The sequence below is a fragment of the Aethalodelphis obliquidens genome, unplaced genomic scaffold (genome assembly GCF_003676395.1).
Source record: "Aethalodelphis obliquidens isolate GAN/ISIS:26980383/991018 unplaced genomic scaffold, ASM367639v1 scaffold89, whole genome shotgun sequence".
NCBI lineage: Eukaryota > Metazoa > Chordata > Mammalia > Artiodactyla > Delphinidae > Aethalodelphis > Aethalodelphis obliquidens.
The window spans coordinates 659,345-683,103 of record NW_020838033.1 but is presented as its reverse complement, the minus strand read 5'-3'; the positions used below and the strand labels follow the sequence as shown (position 1 = coordinate 683,103).

The window sequence follows — 23,759 nt, the reverse complement described above, 5'->3', positions numbered from 1 at the left end:
ATGGGTACACAGACCATCGCTCCAACCCTGGCATGATTTTGAGAATTGACTGAGACGTCCCTACAGTTTATGGAGGGTACTGTGTTGGGTAGTTTAAATGCATACTCTCAGTTAACCCTTACAGTGGCCCTGTGTGGGAGGCATTATGACCTCCATTTTATGTGAGAAAACTGTAGCTCAGAGAGGTCAAGGGACTGGCCCAAGAACACACAGCTAGGAAACAGGGAAAGCTGACATTGGAATCCAGTTCTGTCCTGCTCTAGAGCCCCTTCATTATTCCGCACACAGTTTCTGAGCTGCTGCTATGTCCTAAACTTTGAGTTGGGATGGGGACAAAGGACAAGCCAGCCCTGCTCTCACAGCGTTTATATTCTCTCAGAGAGCTTGACAGCAGCCAACCACTTAAACAAACATAATAATTCCAGAATGCGTTAGGACTGGGAAAAAATATACTGGGTGCATTTATAAAGTTGAGATAACAGAGAAGGCTACTTTGTTTTAAGATTTTTTTAATATTTATTTTATTTATTATTTATTTTTGGCTGCATTGGGTCTTCGTTGCCAGGCGTGGGCTTTCTCTAGTTGCAGCGAGCGGGGGCTACTCTTCGTTGCGGTGCGCGGGCTTCTCATTGCAGTGGCTTCTCTTACTGCAGAGCACAGGCTCTAAGCGCGTGGGCTTCACTAGCTGTGGCACATGGGCTCAAGTAGCTGTGGCTCACGGGCTTAGTTGCTCCGCGGCATGTGGAATCTTCCGGGACCAGGACTCCAACCCGTGTGCCCCGCATTGTCAGGCGGATTCTTAACCACTGCACCACCAGGGAAGCCCAAGAAGGCTACTTTAAATTGGGGGTCAAGGGCGGCATCTCCAAGGACTGAAACAGACAGCGTGAGAAGGCCCCAAGTCCCCAAGTCGGGGTAAAAGCTTGGCTCGTCTGGGAACTGGTGGGCGGGGCAGGTCACCCGGCCCGTGTAGGGGACAAGCAGGGGCCACCGGGCAACTGAAGTCCATGGGGGGAATCAGGGGTTTTCCGCACCGCGTGAAAGGCTAGATCCCGTGGTGGCTGTGCGGAGGGGCCGAGGGACAGCGGGAGCCGGGCTGCAGGCCGTGGTGGGCGTCGGGGGCAGCGGGAAACGGCCGAGAGGGTCGCGGAGCCCCTACTTGCTTCCTCCGTTTCTCTCCCCCGCCCCCGAGTCGCCTCTCCCCCGCCCCTCCCCCGCCCCTTCCCCGCCTGGCTCCGCCCCGCCCGTCTGGCTACTGACTTGTCGGCGCCCGGCGGCGCATCCTGTGACGTCACGATCCGGGTCTGGGGCGTCCTCAGGGTCAGTGCCAGAAGAGCGGCCGGCGGCTGGCGTGTGGGCGCGGCAAGATGAAAAAGGTGGTTTCCAAGCAGTCTCCGCCCAAGTTGTTCGGTGGGTGCGCGTCCCCGCTCGGGGCGCTGGTTGCTATGGACGCCCGGGAGGCCTCTGTTGGGCGGGCGCGCGCAGGGTCGCGGGAGCTGCCGCACAGCCCGGTTTTTCCGGGTCCCGGCGGCCCAGGGCCACGCTCACAGCCCGGGCGGCACCATGAAGTCTCTAAAGAAGGAGTCCCGCCTTAGAATACCTACAAACAGATTCTTGGAGGCCCCAGAGAGCGTGAAAGGTTGGCGCTGGCTGCCTTGGGAGCTCAGGAAAAGCAGACAGGGGCAGGGGTTCTTGGGATTCACGACACGGGGCCTGGAGGATGGGGGTGACACCAGGATGGAGGTAAAGATCACGCGGGAATGGGGTACGGGACAAGGCGTGCCCTGTACCTGTGTGTGGGCACTGTGCTGGGCAACAACGCTATCGGTGGTAACTGTGGGACCCCAGACCTCAGGAAACGGAGGAGGAGAAACCTATCAAGTATAAAGGCTGTGATATAGGATCCCATAGCTATTAAGGGGGATCAGAGCACCTGACCCAAGCCTTGGATGGTGGAGTTAGGGGGGATAGTTTTCTGAAGAGGATGACATTTATGGCTAGTCAAAAAAAAAAAAGCGATTTGCTTCTCCAAGTCTAGGTAGCAGAGTCAGCTGAGGCATGGAACTGTGACACTGATGGCCAGGGCAGAGGTGGTGAGTGTGGAGAAGGGGGAAAGGAGCCAGAGGGGACTGCACAGGTGATCAGGGACCAGACCACAAACTGGCTTTACATGCTAGGTCAGAAAGTCGGCATGCCATTGCAGGCCTTGGGGAGACCCAGCCTAAGATTGTGGTACGAGCTCAGTGTGAGGAGGGGGCAGGCCTGGAGACAGTAGGGTTCCCTGGGAGGCCTGGAAAAATGCCTTTATCTAATGCTTCTTCATAGTATAAAAGTCCAGTGTAGGCTACATTGAGATGCTCTTTCATGATATAAGTTTTAACAGTTAAGAAAGAAAGAGAGAAAAATAGCTGGTCTTCTTTCCCAAGGGCAGTCAAGGGCTTTCCTAGGTACTGCCTCCTGCTTACCTAGTTTCTGGGGATCTTATCAGATTTGAACTTTCTGCTGTAAACAAGTCAAGGAAAGATTTGTTTCATTGCATATTTATTTTTAATGAGAAGAAATTTAGTTTGTTAAAGAGCCCTTGAATCTACTGTATAGTATGGGGACCTATACTCAGTATTTTGTAATAAACTATAAAGAAAAAGAATCTGAAAAAGAATAAATTATATATATATGTGTGTATAACTGAATCACTGTGTTGTACACCTGAAACTAACACAACATTGTAAATCAACTATACTTCAGTAAAAATTTTTTAAAAATTAAAAAAAATAAAATCAGAAACAATAATTTAAAAATAAATAGCCCTTCATTTAAGGACATGCATTAAGGTGAAGAAAGAAAGAAGCATGCAAGGTACCTTTTTCCTCCTAAATATCTTGGGGGAAGCTTCTAATGTAGTAGGCAATACTTCCTCCCCCCCCAATATAATAAAGTTAATCAACAACTGTAATCTTTCGCTGTGTTTCTCCAAAAACTCTGAATTATAGCAAAAAGGCAAGCAAATATTGTGACTTTAAACCTGTTTAGGGACCTGAGCCCTTTGACTCCTAGGTTTCTCCCTGCTGTAGTTGCTAAGAAACTGGGAAGACTCCCAGCAGTACCAGATCCCTCTCCACCATCAGTTAAAGCTCAGCCCAGGTAGGGACAGCCCCTCCCTTGGTTCCCCCGGTGCAACTGTGAGGTCAGAATTTCCTGAAGACCTTAATTAACACTAATGAAGAATAACATTTCGATGAAACAAGAAGCAGAAAAAATAGGGTTTCTTTTCCCTCCGTAGCTCCCCCCTCCCCTTCTGCCAACCCTGTCCCTCCCACCCTACCTGAGCACCTTGCTTCCAGCTGCCTGGGCTAGCTCCAGCAGAGGTGTCATCTGACTGCCTCATGCAGGGGGGCTGGTCTCTGACCCCCTCACAGCTGTCAGGACAAGGGCGAAGTGCCCTTGGGTTTCCAGACCAAAGAACTGGAAATAGCTGGCCCTGTACAGGTTCAGTAGTGAGACATACTTTGACCTGTGGAAACCTCCCACAGGCCCTGAAATGACCCCTACAGGATCATCCTGCCTGCCTGGCCTTCCCAACTTGTCTCTGCCCCTCCTGTCCACTTGGCTTACCCTCATAGGATGAGTCACTCTGAAATGCTGCTTTCATCAACTCACTCTTCCGAACCAAACCTCCTTCTTGCCAACGGAGGAAGATCAGATGCTTCAGACTTAGTTTACAAAGCCGTGATGCCCTGGTTTTCCTCTCATCCCCACTATCACCCCCACCTCCTCTACAGGCCTTCTGTGTCACCATGCCTCACGTATGCCATGCTCAGCCCCGCCTCCACCTTTGCTCTGATTGTGATCTTACCTGGAACACCTCTGTTTGCTATTCTGCCTATGCGAGGCCTTCTGGTCCTTCAAGGTCTAACTTAACTGGTGAAGCTGCCTCTGACCCCGGTGGCTGCTCTTCTGAACCTTTCCTTAGAGCCCTAACTTTATGATATACATCCATCTGTTCCTTCTTTGATGTGTAACCAAAGCTATTGTCTGTGGCACTAATTTAGGCTCTTAGGTTATGATTGGTGTGTGTTAGTGTCTGCTGCATCTTTCAGTTCCTCAAGAGAAGGAGCCTTATCTTAATGTTTTATCCCATTTTCTCTGTAATTTATAGTACATAGAAAGTACTTAGTAAATATTCACATTCTCTAGGATGAATTGAAGTTTAAAATGTATATATCCTTTCTATGAATATTAACTAGAACGCACCATTCCCTGACTATACAGTAGCAGAGCATGTATTGTACTACATTGAAGATATAACCATCTTAGAAAAACCTCAGACCAGAGTTTCACTGACTATTTCAGAAGTCTTCAGCAACGTTGAAGGTTTATAAATTTACACATGGTAATTATGTGTAATTACACCCATCAGTAAAAAGCATATATCTGGAGATGTTTAATCCCTTGAGAAGATGTAGAACCAGCAAGGGTGACGGACAGAGGAAGCAAATCTCCTGGAGAATATAAATAATACCAAAATATCTATAAAAGGGAACCTTCAGCTAGTACCAATTCTTTCTTGGGCTACCACCAACTTTGGTGACTGTGTAGAAGGGAGAGGGGAAGTAGAGATCAAAACCTAAGTCAGCATCTGCACACGTGGCGAGGATGGGACCAGGACTCGCCGTCAAGCCATTTAGCCCCATGTGGGTTTGTGTGCACAGGGCCATGTGGCTTGACTAGTAGGTGCTCCTGAGTTTACTCTGACCCCATTGCTGAGGAGGTGGACTCTGGCCGATAGCGAAATTTAGAGTTATGTTTATTTTATTTGAGTTTTAAATTTTATTTATTTATTTGTCTATGGCTGCGTTGGGTCTTTGTTGCTGCGCGCGGGCTTTTTCTAGTTGCGGCGAGCGGGGGCTACTCTTCATTGTGGTGCGCCGGCTTCTCATTGTGGTGGCTTCTCTTGTTGCGGAGCACGGGATCTAGGTGCGCAGGCTTCAGTAGTTGTGGCACATGGGCTCAGTAGTTGTGGCACACGGGCTTAGTTGCTTTGCTGCATGTAGGACCTTCCCGGACCAGGGCTCGAACCTGTGTCCCCTGCATTGGCAGGCAGATTCTTAACCACTGAGCCACCAGGGAAGTCCCTAGAGTTATGTTTAGAATGATTCTGGCTTGGGTTTTTTTTTTTTTGCCACTGAGTATGTGGGCAGTTTCTAAAAAATAGTTTGATTTTGGTAACCAAAACACCTGCATTGATGTTTTAATGATATTGCTTCTTAAAAATTAGAATACTGTGAGAAACAGTGGACAAAACCAAGTTGTGTCTTAAAGTCATTAAAGGCAGTGCTTAGGTTTTCTCTTGATTATTTTGTGTAGGGCCTTATATCAAAGCTTTCTGAACCAGAGGGCAGCAGACAGGAGGATACCAGCCAGAGGAACGAGATGCATTTGAAACTGTTAACCCACCTCTGTGGAAGGAAGGCAGGGAATGTGTCCTCGTTGGGAAGAAACTTGCTTCCGCCCCGTGCGTTCTCTGTACCGTGCTCTGGCGTGGTGCATGGAAGATACAGTGTCAGATGGCTCCACTTTCCTCCAGGCCCATGAGCTACTTCCGCCAACCAGTTCACCACCGCAGCAGACTCCTCGATAATCTTGCGCTCAGTCTCGCACCCCCTAATCCGTTCTTTGCCATGTCATGGTCCACAGGCTAAAAACTGAAGTCCTTCACGTGGCTCACTAAGCTCTTAGTGATATGGCTCCTCCTTTTCTCTCCAGACGCTGCTTCCTGCCTCCCACCTCACTGCACTCCAGCTGTTTAAAAACACATGCTTTGAGTTCCAGCCAGGTGCTCCATTCTCTCTTGCCTCTAGGCCTCTTCATGCTATGCCCTTTGGAATTCCTGTTCTCCATTCTCTTTCCGTTGTCTCTTTTCATCCTTCAGCTCTCAGTCTAATTACTTCCTTAGGAAGCCCTCCCTGACCACCCCACCCACCAGACTGGGGTCCCCTGGATGCTCCCATAGTCACCCTACTTCAGTCTGTTTGACAGTGTTGTCTCCCATGGGCATGTGCTCTTTGAAGCCTAAGACTTTGCCTTATATCCTCAAAACCTAGCACGGTGCCTGACGTGTAGAAGATGCTTAAACAGTATTTGTTAAATGAAGAATGTGAAGTAGGGGCTTCCCTGGTGGCGCAGTGGTTGAGAGTCCGCCTGCCGATGCAGGGGACACAGGTTCGTGCCCCGGTCCAGGAGGATCCCACATGCCGCGGAGCGGCTGGGCCCGTGAGCCATGGCCGCTGAGCCTGCGCGTCCGGAGCCTGTGCTCCACAACGGGAGAGGCCAGAACAGTGAGGGGCCCGCGTACCGCAAAAAAAAAAAAAAAAGAATGTGAAGTAAATGGTCAGTGGTAAACGTTCTGCTTTCCCCAGAGCATCTGAATTTTCATCAGTGTCTTAGGAAGCTCAATGCCTTCACCCAGAAGAATGGATGGGAGGGTAAGAAGGCATCTCATCCAGTTGTCCCAGAGCACTGTGCATCAGAGCCACCTAGGGAGTGTTAAAAGCTCAGGAGCCAGGAAGCTGTATTTGTAAAACCCCAGGAGATTCTGAGACAGACACCTGATGAATATTTGGGAACCACTGCTTTAGTCCAGCGTCCTCTTTTTACAAAAGGTTAAAAAGGTTAAGTGATGTACCCAAGGTTGTCCAGCTTATAAGTAGCACAGCCTGGAATGGAACGTCTTCTGATCTCAGTTCCAACTACAGAAGCCTCGGTCACTGTGGTGGCGGGGGGGACCTACAAGAGAGAACTCCTGTCACCCCAGCAAAGTGCTCCCTAGGCCACCTTGGCAGCCTCTGCTGTCCATCCAGGTGGCTAGCTTTGCACCCCCACCATGAAGGCTAATATCTATCTATTTTTAAGCACTTGAACTTTGCTCCTCTTCAGAAAAGAAGCGGGCAAAAGTACCTGAACAGCCTACACCCCCCATTCAGGAAGAACCTGAACCTGTTAGCAATGTCCTACAAGGAGATGACATTCTTGCCTTAGCCATTAAGAAGGAAGACTTGAGGAAGGTAAGGATGAAGTCCAGGGATCCCTTCCTGCAGGAACCTCTCCTTGCCACCTGGGCTGTCTAGAACTTCAACCATGTCCATTGTCTGTCCACTGCCTCCCTACTCAGAGGGAGTGTCTAATTCCGTGGAAAAATCCATCAAACATAAATCTGTTCACTTTTGCATCTAAAGGAATTTACCATGTTGTTTGTTTAACATTTCTAAGATTCATATAGAACCACAGGGAAGAGAGAATGAAGTCATTCGCTTCCCATAGAGGCAAGTGCTACCATCCCCATTTCACATAAGGGACAGTGAGTTTAAGAAGCAAAGTTACAGATGTGGATAGCCCCCTGCTTTCCCTGGGAGAGGCAGCCACTTCTCACCTGAACTATCTGGAGGCATGAGATGTTATTTTTTTTTCCAGGATGTTACTAAGCCTCATAGCTGTTACACAGGCATCTCCTCGACAGAACATATGGACAGATCTAGAGATCTAGAGAAACAGATTTGTCCGCCTTCAGGAATTCCACCAAGAATTAGGACAGAGGAGAAGGGTGGTGTTTTTCCTCCTCCTGATCTCATGCGGAATCTCCTCGTTTTATTTCTTTTTAGCAACATATTCCTCACCTTATTGAAACAGAAGATAAACCTGCAATTACCCAGAAACTTATCATCCGTAAACTCAAACCCAAGGATCATAGGAAGAAGGTCTGCCACTTAGTAGCACATCCTGCTACTCCAGATGCAGCCACGAAGCCCCTGGACTACTCTGGTATGCCCAGCCTCGGCCCTGGCATCTGAATTCATGGGTCATCCTGGAGAGAATGCCGGGTCCTCATGAGAGAGTAGCCTCTTGAATCGTTTATACCAGCTGGCTATAGCTTACCTTCCCCCCTCTTCTTTTTACCCCCAGGGCCAGGTGACATCCTCTATGGCAGTGACCAGATCCTGCCCCACCACATCTTGGGGAGTCTCCAGGACTTTAAGAGAATTGCAGTTGCTCGAGGGAACACCCAGGTTTGTTTGTACAGAGCTGCCTGGGGGAGAGAAGTCACTGATGTCGTTGCGGTCTTAACCACCTGGCAGAGTCCAGCAGGACTGGAGTTACAGAGAGAGTCCAGGCTCTGGGCCTCAGAATCTGAGGTGATAAGTGACCCTTCCCCCCAAATAATGAAGCCAACATAGGCTAGCTTCAGCTGAAGTCAGGAATTCACTATAAGGAGACAGAAGTGCCTTGAGGAACCCCAAGGCGAGAGTGTGTCTGGCTCCCGTCACACTGGGCCCACGCTCCCCCATTGCCCTCTGCTCCTCTGTGCCCCGGCTTTATCTCCCCTTCTCGAAAGACTGGCCTGCTCTCCTCCTCAGTCCTCATGGTGCAGGAAGGTGGCTCCCCACAGCTCCCAGGGCCACATGGAGAGTCTGTCTGTCTTTCAGTTTCTTTAATTCTCTGGTTCCAGGCAAAGAATCTCTGATTGGTCAGGTGCTAAAAGGCCTGGGGTCCAATAAAAATGACTCAGTCGTGCAGCAGGTGAGGGTGTCAACACCAGCTGTGAGGAGGACAGACACATTAAAGGACGTTGACCACAATCTTAGAACAAGCGTTCCCATTCTAGGCGAGAGGGGACTGACAGCAGCTTCCAAGCCCCCCTTGTTCTGCGATTTGCTTTCTGTCACTTGCTACCTTGGGGCCCTGGAAAGGAGGGACTCAGCAGAGCGGGAGGACAGCAGGGATGTAGGCCTGGAGAAGTCTGCTCCGCCCCGCTTCAGCGCCTTCCCCTGCCCTCCACACTCATGTTGCTCTTTTCAGCTGGCTGAGCTGATCCACACCCCACCCTGTCTGATGACCCTCATCTCAGCTAAAGAAGAGCCGAAGCAGGAAGCCCCAAAAGAAGAGAAGGCACATCCTCCCTGGGCCCCACCTCTTCAGCACAACTTTCTGAAAAACTGGCAGCGCCACATAGCCCTTCGGAAGAAGCAGCAGGAAACCCTCAGTGGTGAGCAGAGCGGACAGGGCTCCTGCCTGGCCTCACATGGCGTCAAGGCTCCGCCGCTGTGTTTTTTCTCTCCCTTCACCTCCAGAACCCGGATTCAGGCTGGTCACGTTTGTGCTGAGTACTCCCAAGTGCTTCTTGCTCTTAGTGGGTCGTGAAATCAGCCCAGTGACTGGAGCCGATCAGTGCAGAGAGTTCGGGCCCCTGTTTGTTCTGATTTGGTGGCGGGACTGCATTCTTGGCTCTCTTGCTAGAACGGCTGAAGAAGCCAGTCGGCGAGCTGCTGATGCACATGGGGGAGACCTACAGGAAGATCCAGGAAGAACGGGAGCTCCTTGACCGAACACTGCCAACACAGCCTGATGGGAAGGTAAGGACAGCGTTCCCAGGTACCCTGTGGGAGGGGTCTGGACAGCTGGGGACAAAAAAAATCTATCCAGTGCAAAGCACTGTTAGGCCCTCAAGGTCTTTACTAAATTCTATTATTGGTCCTATTACTGATCATTCAGGGACTGGCCAGGTAAGCAATTCGGCCCGTGGTGGTCACTGTTAGTCAGTTTGAGGAGAAAGATACCACTGGCACTAAGTTATGAGAATAGTCTTTGTCTTAGTGTTGTCTCCTAAAAGCTGAGGCTCCGCCTTTCAGTCGCCCCAGGGTGCCATGTTGTGTTCTGGTATGTCAGTACCTGGAACAACCCGCCCTGGCTGGAGCCAGGTAAACGTACAACAGGGCAGCCTGAAAATAAGAAAGTGGGTGCTTCTCTCCTGCTCTCAGGCAGGGCAGTGCGAATCCCCTAGAGGGAGCATCTGTAGTCTGTGGAGCTCTTGTCTTCCCAGGCTCCCCACCAGCCTCTCTCCAAGGTGCTCAGGTGGTCTGACTCATCTGTCCTCCATCACCAGGGCTGTGAATTGACCAGTGGGTTCTGGAGTCAACCGGAATACCTGGGAGATGAAATGATGGGCCTGGTAATGACGAAGACAAAAACTCAGCGTGGCCTCGTGGAACCAATCACTCACGTCAGGAAGCCCCGCTCCATCCAGGTGGAGATGGGTGAGGAGCGGGCTGTAAATGTGACTGGCTAGGGGGGAAAGATCAGGGCTCTGGTGCAGAGGTTCAGTCCTCTCTTCAGTAAGACCGCGGTAGCAGTGGTGGGAGGAGCAGGCAGAAGCCTGGGCTCTAGGGCGGTGCTGTCCTTACTGCAGCTGAGCCACCGTGGCAGCTGAGCGGAATGTGGCCGGTCTGAACTGAGATGTGCTGTAAGTGTAAGTGTTGCACTGGGTTTCGAAGATCAGTTCGAAAAAATAGATTTTTTTTTTTTTTTTTTTGCGGTACGCGGGCCTCTTACTGTTGTGGCCTCTCCCGTTGTGGAGCACAGGCTCCAGACGCGCAGGCTCAGCGGCCATGGCTCACGGGCCCAGCCGCTCCGCGGCATGTGGGATCTTCCCGGACCGGGGCATGAACCCGCGTCCCCTGCATCGGAGGCGGACTCTCAACCACTGCGCCACCAGGGAAGCCCCGAAAAAATAGATTTTATTAATAATTTTTGTATTGATTACGTGTTGAAATAAGATTTTTAATATATTGGGTTAAACTGTATTATTAAAATTAATTCCATCTGTGTTTTTTTAAATCGTTTTAAACGTGGCATCTGGAAAATTTTAAATTACATATACATGGCTTGCATTTGTGGTTTGCATCGTATTTCTAATGGGCAGCACTGCTTTAAAGGCTGCCAGACTGTCTGGGTTCAGATCCCAGCTGTGTTGAGTTTGTGAACACCAGCGAGTTATTTAACCTCTCTGGTCCTCAGTTTCCCTATCTGTAAAATACTCATGGGGTTGTGAGAGGGTTAAATGAGACGTGCTGTGTATTAAGAGGTTCTGGCCCATTGTTAAACACTCAATAAAAGGTAGCTGCTGTTGTTACTTTTATTATAATCCAAAGATTTGACGGTTTGGAAGCTAATTTTGCAGGAGTCCTGTGCAGGGCTGCTGAGGCAGTAGGTGTGGGACCAGAAGGAGGGGAGCCCAGCTCACAGAGAAGCTGTGTTTTCAGCTCTTTCAGAAACGGTGCTGGGATGGGCGCTCTCAGAGCCCTTGAAAGTGGTTGGGGAAGGGGGCGTGGCAGCAGCCTGTGCTGAGGGTCCTTGGACCCTGCTCTAGGATTGCCAGCCCAGAAGGATGCTTGGTACCGCTACACCTGGGATCGGAGTCTGTTTCTGATCTACCGACGCAAGGAACTACAGAGCATCATGGCGGAGCTGAATTTTAGCCAGCAGGTTGGTAGTCTGTGCCTAGTCTGAAGCCCCTCAGGGTGGTGCCTGTCTTCAGTCAGCTAACCTTTCCTTCTTCTGTCTCTCTGAGGATATTGATGGCCTGGAGGTGGTGGGCAAAGGGCGGCCTTTCTCCACTGTTACCGTGGAAGACTATTCAGTGTTTGAAAGGAGCCAGGAAAGCTCCTCTGAAGACACAGTGCACTTGTGAGTCGGGGCTGGGCCCTAGGGAGAGCGGTTGGAGAGTGCGGCTTCCCCAGCACTTTCAAGTATTGTAGGGCAAGCTTCCCTCCCTGAAGTCAGGGGGCCCCCATTCCAGCCTCTCGCTAGTGGCTGTCACCCCCTCCTCTAGCCCATTCGAAGGAACACCTGTGCTCGCTTTACTCTTGCCATCTGTTCTCTTCCAGCAACCAACTCCTAGTGGAGATTTCCTAGACATTCCTTTGCTCATAAATGGGGCCCCTCCAGACTCTCCCAGTGCTGAGCGGCTCTGCGTGAAGAGTCTCTTTATGTCCGAGAACCTCCCACTACAGGAACGGAGCAGGATGGAGCCGATGATGCTCCACTGGAGGGCAGAGCCGGGCACATCTCCAGCTTTTCTGGCAACCATTTCCGTGGGCTCCACGCGGCAAGACTGTGGCAGACTCAGGGAGAATAAGTCATTGCTTTTTCTTACAGAGACTTATTGGCCAATTACCCTGATGTGGTCCCTATGCCTATTCTTGGCCCTTCTCTGCTGTTCTGTGGGCAGCCAGCTTGCTGGATCCGAGGCAGCAACCCAGAGGACAAGGTAAAACGGCCTTCACCCTCACCCACCTGCTGGAAGGGCCTCCCTCATGGGGCAGTCCCAGGGCGACTGCGGCAGTCACAAGGAGCCTGCACGGTCTCCTGTTTGAGTTTTTATCGGGTCATGCTTTCAGTATGTGTCTGAAAATGGTAACAGCAACGCTAACTTGAGCCAGAATAAAGTCACAAGGCTGGAAAGAGAGTGTCACAAGGCTGGAAAGAGAGTGTCACAAGCCGCCCAGTTTGTACCTAGTCCCGAACATGTAAATAAGCAAACCTCACACAGGTATGGCTTTAAGAAGGTTCTAAAATAGTCTTCAGACGCTAAGGAACAGAAGTGTTTGTAAACATCTGTTTCATCTCCTCTCCTTACTGCTGATGGCAGGGACAGCCACTCTTGGGGTATGATACCTAGCTGTTTGAGAGCGGCCAGGCCCAGGAGACTTCCAGTGCCAAACCCGGAAGAGTCCCGGCAAACCAGGCTGAGTTGGTCACCCTAGGCCAGGACCTCCCACAGAGGCATCTCTCATGCCTCTTCTCTCCCCAGAGGCACGTTGGAATTGCTGTCCGCTTGACCTTTGAAACTCTAGAAGGCGAGAAAGCATCTTCAGAACTGACGGTGGTCAATAATGGCACAGTGGCCATTTGGTATGACTGGCGGAGGAGGTCCCAGCTGGACTCTTTCCAAGACCTGAAGAGGAATAGGATGCAGCGGTTTTACTTCAACAATCGGGAAGGTACCAGGGAGAAGCCGCCCCGCTCACCCCTCCTGCAGCCAAAGTCTAGCTGATGCCCAGCTCTTGCAAGTGTGAGCCCCTCTTCCCGCCTGTCCCTCCCATCCTGTGAAGTGTGTTGTCGCCTGACTGTTCCTGTCAGCTGGGGGAACGGTGGAACGCTTGAGAACACAGGGGAGTGAGCCACCTGTGGGAGGCAGAACACGGCGAGGGGGGGAGCGGAAGCATTCTAGATGTTCAGTTACCCATATGCACAGGCCTGAGGCTGGGACGACCACCTGTCCCTCTTGCCTGGGACATTCCCGGTTTTCGCAATGAAAGTCCCACATCCCAAGAAAGCCCTCAGTCCTACGCAAGCTGGGACAGTTGGTCACCCTAACCAGGGCTTAGTTAACTTTATACATGCAGGCTTGGGGCTCAGTGCTCCTACTCGGTGAAAACCTCTTTCTCTGTCCCTCTCAGGTGTGATTCTGCCTGGAGAAACTAGAAAGTTTCCCTTCTTCTTTAAGTCTTTGAATGCTGGGATCTTCAGGGAGTGTTGGGAGTTTGGAACCCACCCCACCCTGTTAGGAGGTGCTCTCCTGCAGGTCAATCTCCATGCAGTCTCCCTGACCCAGGACATCTTTAGGGATGAGAGGAAGTTATTGGAGGTAAGGGACCCGGGATCTTGGCCCCTGTGGACACTAGGTAGGTTAACCTACCTAGTGTTCTTCCTGGCACTGCCTGCAGGGATCTTGTTTCTCCCACAGCCCAAGAGGTGAATTTTTCAAAAACACACTCTTGCTCAAAACACACTCCTCGGGGCTTTGTGATATAAAAGATGGGTGGGCAGGCAAGAGAAAGGGCAGCTTTGAGCTTCACCACGCTCCGCCCTACTGCGTTAGAAAGAAATGAGACTGGGCCTTAAGATGCAGGCTGCATGCAAGTACTTATCTGAGCACAAACACAACGCATGGCCCTCTGCGCTGGTACTGTATCTGTTCACTGTCGTCTGGTACTATCCAGTGGAATTGCATTTAACTGGCATGACTTCAAAACCAGGCAAAACCAGAGAGAACAATTTAACTGGTGGGGCCGGCACCCAGGAGTACAAACACAACGGGAACTGGGAGTCTGCCGGCCCCAGTCCATCTCATGGCCTGGCCATCTGGTGCTGTGCTTTGTGGGATTCTGGAGAAAGCTGTGCTTTTTTATTCATCATGGCCCCCCGACACAAGCCAGCTACTTCGGCTGGGGCTCAGCCCTTGGTGAACAAAGGTGATTTTGACAAATGTAATGTCTGCTTTACTTGCTGACTATAGGACCAGCCTTTCTCACGAGATGCCCCTCTACTATTTCTGTGACACTGACCATGTGGCCAAGCCACGTTCTCAACAGGGCCCAAACCGTGCGGCCCCAAGGATGTCACGTGCATTTTGAAAGCCTGAGCTGCCGCTTATACCACCTTCCCTTCCTCAGAACAAGCTGGCTTCCCACGAAGCAGTCACCGTCGTGGAGAGCATGCTACAGGAGCTGCTGAGGGGAATCCTGACCCCGGAACGTGCACAGTCACCTGTGGACGCCTATCTCACCGAGGAGGACTTGTTCCACCACAGGAATCCTCGGGTACAGGCCCAGCACTGGCCCCTGCCCCTCGTGCGTGCCCTGGGAGAAAGTAATAGCAAACCCTTTGATGTGCCAGGACCTATTCTTAGCATCTCCCATGAGTAACTCAGTTTCTCCACAGCAGTCCTGTGAGATGGGTACTATTTTTTTCTTTTTTTTAAAGACACCAATTTACTTGAACATTTGTTACTTTTTTTTTTTTAATTTATTTTTGGCTGTGTTGGGTCTTTGTTTCTGTGCGAGGGCTTTCTCTAGTTGTGGCGAGCGGGGGCCACTCTTCATCGTGGTGCGCGGGCCTCTCACTATCGCGGCCTCTCCTGTTGTGGAGCACAGGCTCCAGACGCGCAGGCTCAGTAGTTGTGACTCACGGGCCCAGTTGCTCTGCGGTATGTGGGATCCTCCCAGACCAGGGCTCGAACCTGTGTCCCCTGCATTAGCAGGCAGATTCTCAACCACTGCGCCACCAGGGAAGCCCAATGGGTACTATTTTTATCCTCATTTTATATGGGAGAAACTGAGGTCCAGGGAGCTTAAGTAATTTGCCCAAGATAACTTAGCTAGTGTAAGTGGATGCTTGGTGATAACAGAGCTTCAAAAACGTCTTAATTCAAACTCAATCTTCCTTGGAAGCCCAAATGTATAAAAAGCTTTAAGTTGGAGATGCTTAGGTTGAAAGGGAAGTGGGGAGCCCCTCTGGGCCCAGCAGTTCCTGCCAGCCTCCTCCATCGGCGCTCTCGAGGGAACGGGAAGCTGGAGCAGGCTGGCTTGGGCTCTGGGTCCCCCATGTTGCAGCCTCTCCATCACGTGTCTTCTCTTGCCTCTGCTGCAGCTGCATTACCAGCACCAAGTGGTGCAAAACCTGCACAGACTGTGGTGCCAGTACACCGTCCTGCCCCCCAAGGCTGAGGAGGCCGGGCCGGGCGAGGAAGAGCACCTCAGCCCCAGGGCCCAGGCTGCTGCGGCCCCGTCAGCCTATGGGGAGGCGGCCTCAATGAAGGTCGGGTCTTCTGTGCACCTTAAGAGCCCAGCGTTGGACCCCCAACCACCCCGGCAGGAGAGTGAGGCCCTCAGGGACTCCCGACATCCTGTTGGGTCCCAGAAGACTGGTCTGGGTTCTCAGCAGAAGAGCATCATGGAGGTGGAGGGGAGCCCAGACCTGCAGAGTGTCCGGAGCTCCCAAGAGCTGGACGGCCTTCCCCCACCAGAGTGGAACCTCTGCCTGGAGGACTTCAGAAAGGTGCCTCCCCAGCCCTGGGGGGTTGGTGGAGAAGGGCCCAGGCATAGCCAGGTGCCGGTGCTTCTGGCCTGAGCTGCCTCAGCTCAGGGGCAGCTTTCTAAGGGCCTTAACCAACCTTCTAAGGGCCCAGAGAAAGCAATCTCTTGGTCATCTCTCTTTATCTCGGGTGCCTAGGCCACTGTGGTGCAGGAGGGACTCCTTCTCTGACCCTGGCAAACCTTGGAAAGGGGTTCATGGGTACAGATTTCTGAGGGAGGGCCCAGGCTCCCACAGAAGGCACCCAGACAGACTCTCCATGGCTGCATCCCCTCCTGGCCACCTGCCCTTACCACACCGCACCTGTTAGTAGAGGACACAGGAGCCCCTGGTGTCCTGGGCAGAACGGTTGCCCATGGTACCTCTGACCGGCCAGGTAGTGGTGGCACTCCCTGAGGAGAACCAGAGAGAAGACGCCCTAATCAGGCTCAACAAAGCGGCCCTGGAGCTGTGCCAGGAACCGCGGCCGTTGCAGTCCGACCTCCTGTACCAGATGTGGTAGGTACCGCCACCAGGAGAGCTGCTCCCATCCCTTCCCCTTTGCGGCGTGTGGCCAGGGGTTCTGGGCAAGCAGTCCCAGGACTCAAGGGGGCTGAGCTCTCTTTGAGATCAGGTTGCTGAAAGATGCTGCACACACTCCACGGTCCGGCAGCTGCTGCAGCAGCCCCTACAGCTGCTCTCCCTATGCCAGCTGCCCTCTGGGGAGGAGTCACAGCAGAGTAAGCACCTAGACCTTTCCCCCCCTTCTTCCCTTGTTCCTTCTTAATGAGCAGAGGAATGCTCCTTGAGAGCAGAGGCGATAGCAGAGGGCAGTGAGAAGCGGATCTATTCCATGAAAAGCCTCACTTGATCGCCAGCCTTCCCATCGCCTGTTTGCAACTTGCTTGGATAGGCCTGGGGGGCCTTTTGCAAGGCCCTCAGAACACATCCCCAGGAGCCTTGTCCTGGAAGTCTTTTGCGAGTCTAGCCCCTCCAGTGGGACTGGATCCAGTTCTAGCCATGGTTTCAAGATGGAGTTCGTTCAAGACTGATCTAACCTTATCCTTGGGCCACTTTTTCTTGGCTGCCACCCGAGGGAAGCCAGATCGCCATCCCAGCACTGGCATGGGTGCCAGTGAGGGTGCTGGCTGGACAGAGGCATGGTGCTTCGGTGGCAGTTCCTGGCACCAGTGCCTTGGAAGGGAAGGACCAAGCCTCTACGGGTTCAAGGGCAAATGAGGGACGATGGCTTTTCTCCAATATATCTTGCTCTCTAGTTTGCAGCTGTGGCGAGATGTGATTGACAGCCTGGTGAGCCATTCCCTGTGGCTGAGGGCTCTGCTGGGCCTGCCTGAGAAGGAGACCATCTACTTGCACGTGCCAGAAGCGCCAGGTCAGACACTGTGCAGCCACACCTCCGCGTAGTCCTTCCCATCCCTCTGCCCGGGCGGCGGTAGCGCCTCAGCCATTTGTACGCTTCCGGTGGAACCTCCGTTAGGTTGGCCCATGGGGTAGGCCTCCTGCTACCTTTTTATCAGCTGCCAGAATTTGGGACCTAGAAACAACCCTAACGATCACCTTAGTTCAGTCCCCACGTTTTACAGGTGGAGTCCCAGAAAGGCAAGATGACTTGCCATCCCGTACGTGGGGAAAGGGTGGAGCTGGGACCGGCGCCTGGGCCTCTCACCCCTGGCCTACAGTCCTGTTCCACAAGGTCATGCACCGGAACCAGGGCCTTGCTCCCAGTCTGTGGGGATTCTCTCAAACAGCTAGAGCACTGCTGGCCCAGGGCCCGTTGCTCTCCCAGTTCCTGCCTGTGGGGGCAGCTAGGCCACAGGCCATTTGACTTCCGTTCACCTTCCTCAGATCGAAAGTCACCTCCTGTCACAGAAGTGAAGGTGACTTCTGGGAGAGTGGGGAAGGAGGACCGGAAAGGGCCATCTCAAGAAAAGAAGCAGCTGGGAATCAAAGACAAAGATGATAAAAAGGGAGCCAAGCTGCCACCTGGGAAAGAGGCAGGTAGCACGTCGTCTGGGCCTGGGGGCGCGGGCTGGGGAAGGGATACGAGGGGCTGCGGAAGGTGGGCAGTCACGCCAGCGTGATGCCCCTGCTCCCCACTAAGCTGCTCTTGAGAAAGTCCTGGACCTCCCCCAGGAGCTACTGAAGGCCGGGCATGTCTCTGTCTCTCCAAGCAGGACCATTTAAACAGCAAGAAGCACAAAGCAAAGGATGACAAGAAACCGATGAAATCTACAAGTCGGGACAGGCTTCCCTTGGAAGACCCTGCCCCTGACATCATCATCCCGGCTCAGGAACCCATAGATCCCCTGGTCATGGAGAAATACACCCAGAGGCTGCATACTGAGGTGAGGGCAAGAGCCTGGTACTCAGCCCTCCCCTCACTCACACCTGCCCTGCATACCTTCCTCCACTCCCTGGCTCCCTCATTCATTCTGTTTATCCCACAAACAGTAAGGGCCTACTGCATTGTGATGGAAGCAGAGCTGCCCTTGTGAAGGGCATCCTAGTGTTCAAGAGAGACCTCATGAATAAGTAACACCTCTGGTATGTTAGGTGATGAGCACTATGGGAAAAAGAGAGAGACCAGGGCTGGGGGATGGGGAAGCCCCGGGTGGGGGTAGGTGGGCCTCATTGGAAGGTGACATCAAACAAAGACTTGAAGGGAAGGGAAGTGTGGCCATGTTGGCATCTAGGAAGAGTGCTGTGAGCAGAAGAGGGAGTGAGCCAGGAGGACAGAAGGGCAGAGGGTCCACCAAGAGGGAGCGGGTCATGTGGGGCTCTGCAGGCCACTGTGAGGACACAGTGTTTTGAACTGAGGAGTGATGTGGTCCGACTCATGCTTTAGAAGATCACTCCGGCTGCCATTTGGAAATAGATTCTAGGGGGGACAGAGCAGAAGCCTTTTCCTTTCTGCTGCTCCCACTTCTTCTCTGTTAGGTGCATCTGGGAGATGTGTTCCTTGGGTGACCACCATGTAGAGTGAATTTCCAGCAAGTGTAAGGGTTTTGAAACGCTGGAGAGACTTTATAAAATGTGTTCTTAAGCAGTAGGTCCTTAGGGATTCACCTATGTGTTGTGTTCTGTTCTTTGTCGTTGTTGTTGGTTTGGGAGGGGAGCTCCACAAAGCCGTGTTTGATATGTCAAGGAGTCTGATGGCAATGCTTTGTCTTCCTCTGGTGTGGGCAGCTGGGTAGCCGGGATTGTACTGTGCATTGCACTAACGCTCAGATCGCATTTAATCAGAAGCTCCATTTGCTGTTGGTGACATCACTGAGATGTGTGGATTTCCATGGGGTCTAGAAAGTAATCATAGGGCTCTGAGGACCCGTGGGGTAGTCTCTTGCTTGGCTTTTTGAAATTAAGAACCAACTTGCTGAGGCTTGTGTGGTCCAGCTCCACCACAGGGTACAGTCTTGGAGACATTTCAGTACGTGGATCTGTGATCTTACTGGAAGGAAAGCTGGTCTCCAGGAGGCCAGGGTAGAACTGGGTCACCTCAAGGGACTATATGGGCACTGCTCCCTGGGCCTCCCTGGAATTGCCCCTTTAACCACCCTAGGCTCTAATGTCCCCATATGTCCAAGGGGCAGTGCAGGATTACTGCCCCAGACTGGTTCAAAAAATAAAACTGGGACTTCCCTGGTGGCACAGTGGTTAAGAATCCACCTGCTAATGCAGGGGACACGGGTTCGATCCCTGGTCTGGTAAGATCCCACATGCCGCAACTAAGCCCGTGTGCCACACTACGGAGCATGCACTCTAGAGCCCGCGAGCCACAAGTACTGAGCCCACGTGCCGCAACTACTGAAGCCCACATGCTCTAGGGCCTGCGTGCTGCAACTGCTGAGCCCATGTGCTGCACCTACTGAAGCCTGTGCACCTAGAGCCCATGCTCTGCAACAAGAGAAGCCACCGCAATGAGAAGCCCATGCACTGCAACAAAGAGTAGCCCCTGCTCGCCGCAACTAGGGAAAGCCCATGTGCAGCAACGAAGACCCAACGCATCCAAAAAAAAAAAATCTATTTGCAAAAACAAAAGTCCTACAGAAAATTTAGTTTTATCTACACAACTTGAGTTGTCCCCGTCTCCAGCTGTCCCTCTTGTATAGATGTGTCCATCCATCTCGCAGCATGGGGGATGCTCCCTCGTGCAGGTCCTTTCCAGGGAGTGAACCTTTGCCTGTGATGTTCATCCCATTCTTCCAGGTCTATGGGCTGCTGGATGCCCTGGTGACCGACCTACTGGTCCTGGCTGATGAGCTCAGCCCCAAAGAGAATGTCAAGGAGCCTTTGCGTCTCTGCACCTGACTTGCATGCCTGAGCTGCCTTCTGCGAAACTGCTTAAAAAACAAATCAATAAAGAACCTTTAGGTTCCTACCGCTTCCCTATGCCTCCATGTCTTGAATGTCAGATTTTTTTTTTTTTTTCTTTTCTTTGCTGTACGCGGGCCTCTCCCGTTGCGGAGCACAGGCTCCGGACACGCAGGCTCAGCGGCCATGGCTCACAGGCCCAGCCACTCCGCGGCATGTGGGATCCTCCCAGACCGGGGCACGAACCCGTGTCCCCTGCATCGGCAGGCGGACTCTCAACCACTGCGCCACCAGGGAAGCCCTTGAATGTCAGATCTTGATGAAGTCAGGTCCTGGTCCTCCCATGTCCCACCTGCCCTTGGATTCCCCTCCTCCCCATTCCTGGAGCCATCCAACAGGAGGAGAGAGAAACACAGCTGGGGAGGTGATATGTGGGATGAGGAGTGGAAGAGCAAGTTGGCAGCAGGACAAGGAATGAAGCAGGTGACAGGACAGAGAGCATCACCCCTCGTAGCCCCTGCCTCTGGCCTTTGTTGACCTACACTTTTGGGGTCATCTTCCCGGAGCCAGGTCTTCCCAAAGTGTCATCACCAAGAATGACACAGTGTGTGACTAGGAGGGGAACTAGACACCATGGGACCTGGGTCCCTGAGGTCCTCACACTTCCACTGGGTCCAAGGGCCTCGTCCCAGTCCCTGAGGATCATGCTACCACACCCTTAAACCCTAAAGGCCAGATCCCTTTGTCGTCAGCCAGAAATTATTCTGGATTCTAGCCTGCTTATCCCCCTCCCCATGCCGAGCCACCTGGCCTCTTTGAGCCATTTTTTCTACCTTAAAAACAGCCTCTGGACTTTCTGCTCCCTCCCTTGCTCAGAGAAATATGAAGTGGATGAGAGATGACTCTTGCAAAGAAACATGCTGTCAGCTCAGACTCAGCACCATAAATTCTCCTCTGTCAGTAATAATCATTCTGGGCCAGGCTGCCTGTACAGAGTGGGCCCCAGGCTCCCAGAGTTTGAAGAACAACTTTGCTAACGGTGGGCTTATGGGCCTTCAATGCTGATGCAGCAGAAGGGAGAGGGGGAGACCTGAAGAGTGGCTACAGTCTCCTACCCACTTGGTTTTGCATTTGGTGCTTCTGATAAGGACCTCATGGGCCTCAAGCATCCTCCAGTTGAGACATGGGAGGAGGTTTGGGGAGAGCAGGGCATTCCGATCTGATCCCGTGTCAGAGACGCAGAGAGGGCGCTGTGCCTGAAGTCCTGATGCACCCTTCAGGGTTGCCGAGGGGACCAGATGGAAACCCACACAAGGCAGTACTCCACCAAAGGGCCAGCCCCAGGGAGTGGTGGTCTTGGCTCAGGGGAGGAATATAGGGGTGGGGTGAGTGTTGGAGCCTCCCCTCCCCACCCTTCATTTCCCCTGAGGAGGCAGAGGAAGGGTTAACTCACCGCAGAGTGGGAGTGGGTCACCAGCACTGGCTCCAGAGCTGCACCTCCTGGGGACAGCCAGCAGGCAGGCCTCCCACCTCTGAAGGTGCTGCCTGCCTGGCCAGCAGGAAGGGGTTAACGTGCCCTGCACTTCCTCCTGTGTCCTGTTACTGCTGAGGCAGACCTGCCTGGCCAGCTGAGCAACTTTCCTCCTGAGTGCTGTCTGGCGTCCAGAAGACAAGCAGGCAGGAGGCAGAGCAGCCGCCCATTCTGGGGACCCTGAGCCGCCCTTCCGAGGGGTCTGTGCCTCCTGGGAGAGGGTTGGTCTCCAGGACGAGGGTCCGTGGTGGATGGCTCTGGGGATACTCCCGAGGCTGTACCATCCCCCTGCTGCGCAGGTCGGAGGGTCACTGCAGAGGCTGCTCGTGGTCCCGGGGCTGGGGCCAAGGGAGCCTGCGCTGGAGGTAAGCTCCCGTCATCAGCTGTGGTGCCTGGCATGAAAGGCTTGGGGCTTAGTCTCCCTTCCAGGTCCCCGGGAGAAGGGCAGGGTCACAGAGGAGCCTGGAGGCATCTTGCCTGCCGCCCCTCCCTCCCTACAGCCCCCAAGAAGGGGGCCTCCTAGGGCTCGCTCCCCATCCTGGGACTAGCATCTTTGGTGGCATTCCGCACAGACTCCTGCCCACTCCTCCTCAGCCCCTGTTGCTCCTGTAGCCTCAGGACAGCCCCCACCCAACTCCAGTGCCCCCAAGACACATCCACCTTTGGGCTGACTTAAGCTTAGAGCTAGGGTCACTCCTCTTGTCCCTCCTGCAGCAAGAGTTAGCGCACTGCCACTCCCCCCACTGCCCAAGCTGGACCTGATGGGGGGAAGGGCCTGGCACTAGATCCGCCTTAGCAGAGGATGGGAAGGGGCGCGGGCCCACGGGGGCACAGTCTCTGGGTAAACGCATGCACGCGACTCAACATATCTGGGTTCCTCCCGTCTCCCTGAATCCCCGCTCTGGGAATGCCATCTGCTGCCTTAGTCCTGACAGATCCGCCAGCGCTGTGGGCCCTGAGAAGAGCAGTCTCCCGTCCCTTGTAAAGCTCTTCTTGGTACCCCAAACATCGGAGAGAGCGGATGCTCTTGCCGCCATGGCCTGCCCCGCCCCCTGCTGGCCCTTCTCCCATCCCCCAGCCCGTACCCTCCTGCCTCCTGCCTCCCGCCTCCCCCACCCTCTCCCCATCTCTGAATTGGCCTCTCGGCCTGGCCTTCTCAGTGTCCTTCCCTCCACCTGACAGGGTCTGGCTCAAGGTCACTGCAGTAATTCCATACCCGGCTGCCCGGCTGCCGCCGCTGCCACTGCCGCCTTATCGGCTGCTGGGTTTCTGTTTCACTCCCTTTTATTTCTGGGCATATTGTGTTCGATAAAACCCTTTGCTTATAACACCGCTGGCAGCTCTCCCGGCCACCCCCTCCCGCGTTCCTTCCTCTCCTTCTCCCTCCCCTCGGTGCTCCCTTGGCCTCACCCTGCCCTCTCTTCCTCCCTACCTGGTCCCCTTACACTTCAGTGGGGGCGGGGCGTCCCGGTGTCTCTGACCCCTCCCTTCCCTCAGCTCAGTCAGAGGCGTGTGGAGAAGCCTCCTCCATTCCCACCTTCTAGGAGAAAGTTCAGGCAGAGCCTCAGGGCCCACACTGAGGGCCCCCTTCTACTATGCCGGCCGGTTAGGAGGGCCAGGGCGGCCCTGGTAGGGCTCCTGGTGGAGTCAGGATGCCCGACTAGTTCTGCTGGTTTCAGTGGCCAGTGCTGGGAGGGGCTTGCACTCGGTGGGCTCTAGGGCACAATTATTTCTCACCTTGACTCTTGCCACCCGCCAGCCCACAGGCTGGGGAGGTAAAGACAGGTCTGAGTCACTAGTGAGGGAGAGGGCAGGCGTTAAACAAGTGCTGGCTGTGGCATCCCACAGAAGGCCCGCCACTGCCGGGACAGAAAGGCAGCAGAGAGAAGGTAAGCCCGCTTTCAGCCAGCACTCTCCATCCCGTCTGTGCCCCCACAAGGTCCTACCCTCTGGGTCCAAGCTCTCCCAGGCACGTGGGCCCTGATGAAAACTTCCAAGGCTTTGAACTGAGCCCAGGTTAGCAGGGCTGGCTGGAGGGAGAGTTGAGATGGGGGGCGGGGGTCGACAGGCTCTTTCTGACTCCTGCTGGGTCCTAGGGTAGAGCTGAGAGGTGCAGTCTCCATGGTTGCTGTTGGTGGGGGGTTTGGGTGGAGGCCAGGTCCAGCGAGAGAGAGAGAGAGAGAGAGAGAGAGAGAGAGAGAGAGAGAGAGAG

At 53.4% G+C, this 23,759-nt stretch overlaps 2 protein-coding genes and 1 long non-coding RNA gene across 6 annotated transcripts in view; 2 read left to right on the top strand and 1 right to left on the bottom strand.

Annotated features, from left to right (window-relative positions):
• The first annotated feature begins 1,230 nt into the window (after positions 1–1,230).
• MYCBPAP (MYCBP associated protein) lies at positions 1,231–20,087 on the top strand. Of its 4 annotated transcripts, none has more exons than XM_027094833.1 (19): positions 1,231–1,410; positions 6,934–7,061; positions 7,656–7,815; positions 7,957–8,060; positions 8,851–9,037; positions 9,289–9,404; positions 9,935–10,085; positions 11,198–11,313; positions 11,399–11,514; positions 11,986–12,097; positions 12,641–12,830; positions 13,290–13,477; positions 14,286–14,432; positions 15,262–15,669; positions 16,082–16,203; positions 16,962–17,077; positions 17,551–17,699; positions 17,880–18,050; positions 19,912–20,087. In XM_027094833.1, exons 1-19 carry the CDS (start codon positions 1,368–1,370, stop codon positions 20,011–20,013), a joined length of 2,826 nt encoding a protein of 941 aa, XP_026950634.1. In that variant the 5' UTR covers positions 1,231–1,367; the 3' UTR covers positions 20,014–20,087. The 4 variants fall into 4 exon arrangements, with proteins under 4 accessions (XP_026950634.1, XP_026950631.1, XP_026950633.1 ...); XM_027094832.1 differs by lacking the exon at positions 1,231–1,410 and adding an exon at positions 1,422–1,639; XM_027094830.1 differs by lacking the exon at positions 19,912–20,087 and having other exon boundaries at positions 17,880–19,415.
• LOC113613816 (uncharacterized) lies at positions 12,383–21,579 on the bottom strand. Its single transcript, XR_003430371.1, has 2 exons — positions 21,470–21,579; positions 12,383–12,784 (listed from the first exon to the last, which is right to left on the bottom strand). It is a non-coding gene; the product is annotated as an uncharacterized LOC113613816 (long non-coding RNA).
• The window catches only part of EPN3 (epsin 3), an 11,027-nt gene continuing 8,846 nt past the window's right edge, over positions 21,579–23,759 (top strand). Inside the window, exon 1 of the mRNA XM_027094834.1 lies at positions 21,579–21,912. The gene's annotated coding sequence lies outside the window, so the exon portion shown is untranslated. The remainder of the gene's footprint in view (positions 21,913–23,759) is intronic.

Coding starts and splice junctions, on each gene's coding strand:
- MYCBPAP (XM_027094831.1), top strand. CDS start 1,564: ATGAAGTCTCTAAAGAAGGAGTCCCGCCTTAGAATACCTACAAACAGA. Junction 9,038..9,288: donor GCAGCAGGAAACCCTCAGTG/GTGAGCAGAGCG, acceptor CTCTCTTGCTAG/AACGGCTGAAGAAGCCAGTC. Junction 16,204..16,961: donor GACCTCCTGTACCAGATGTG/GTAGGTACCGCC, acceptor CTTGCTCTCTAG/TTTGCAGCTGTGGCGAGATG.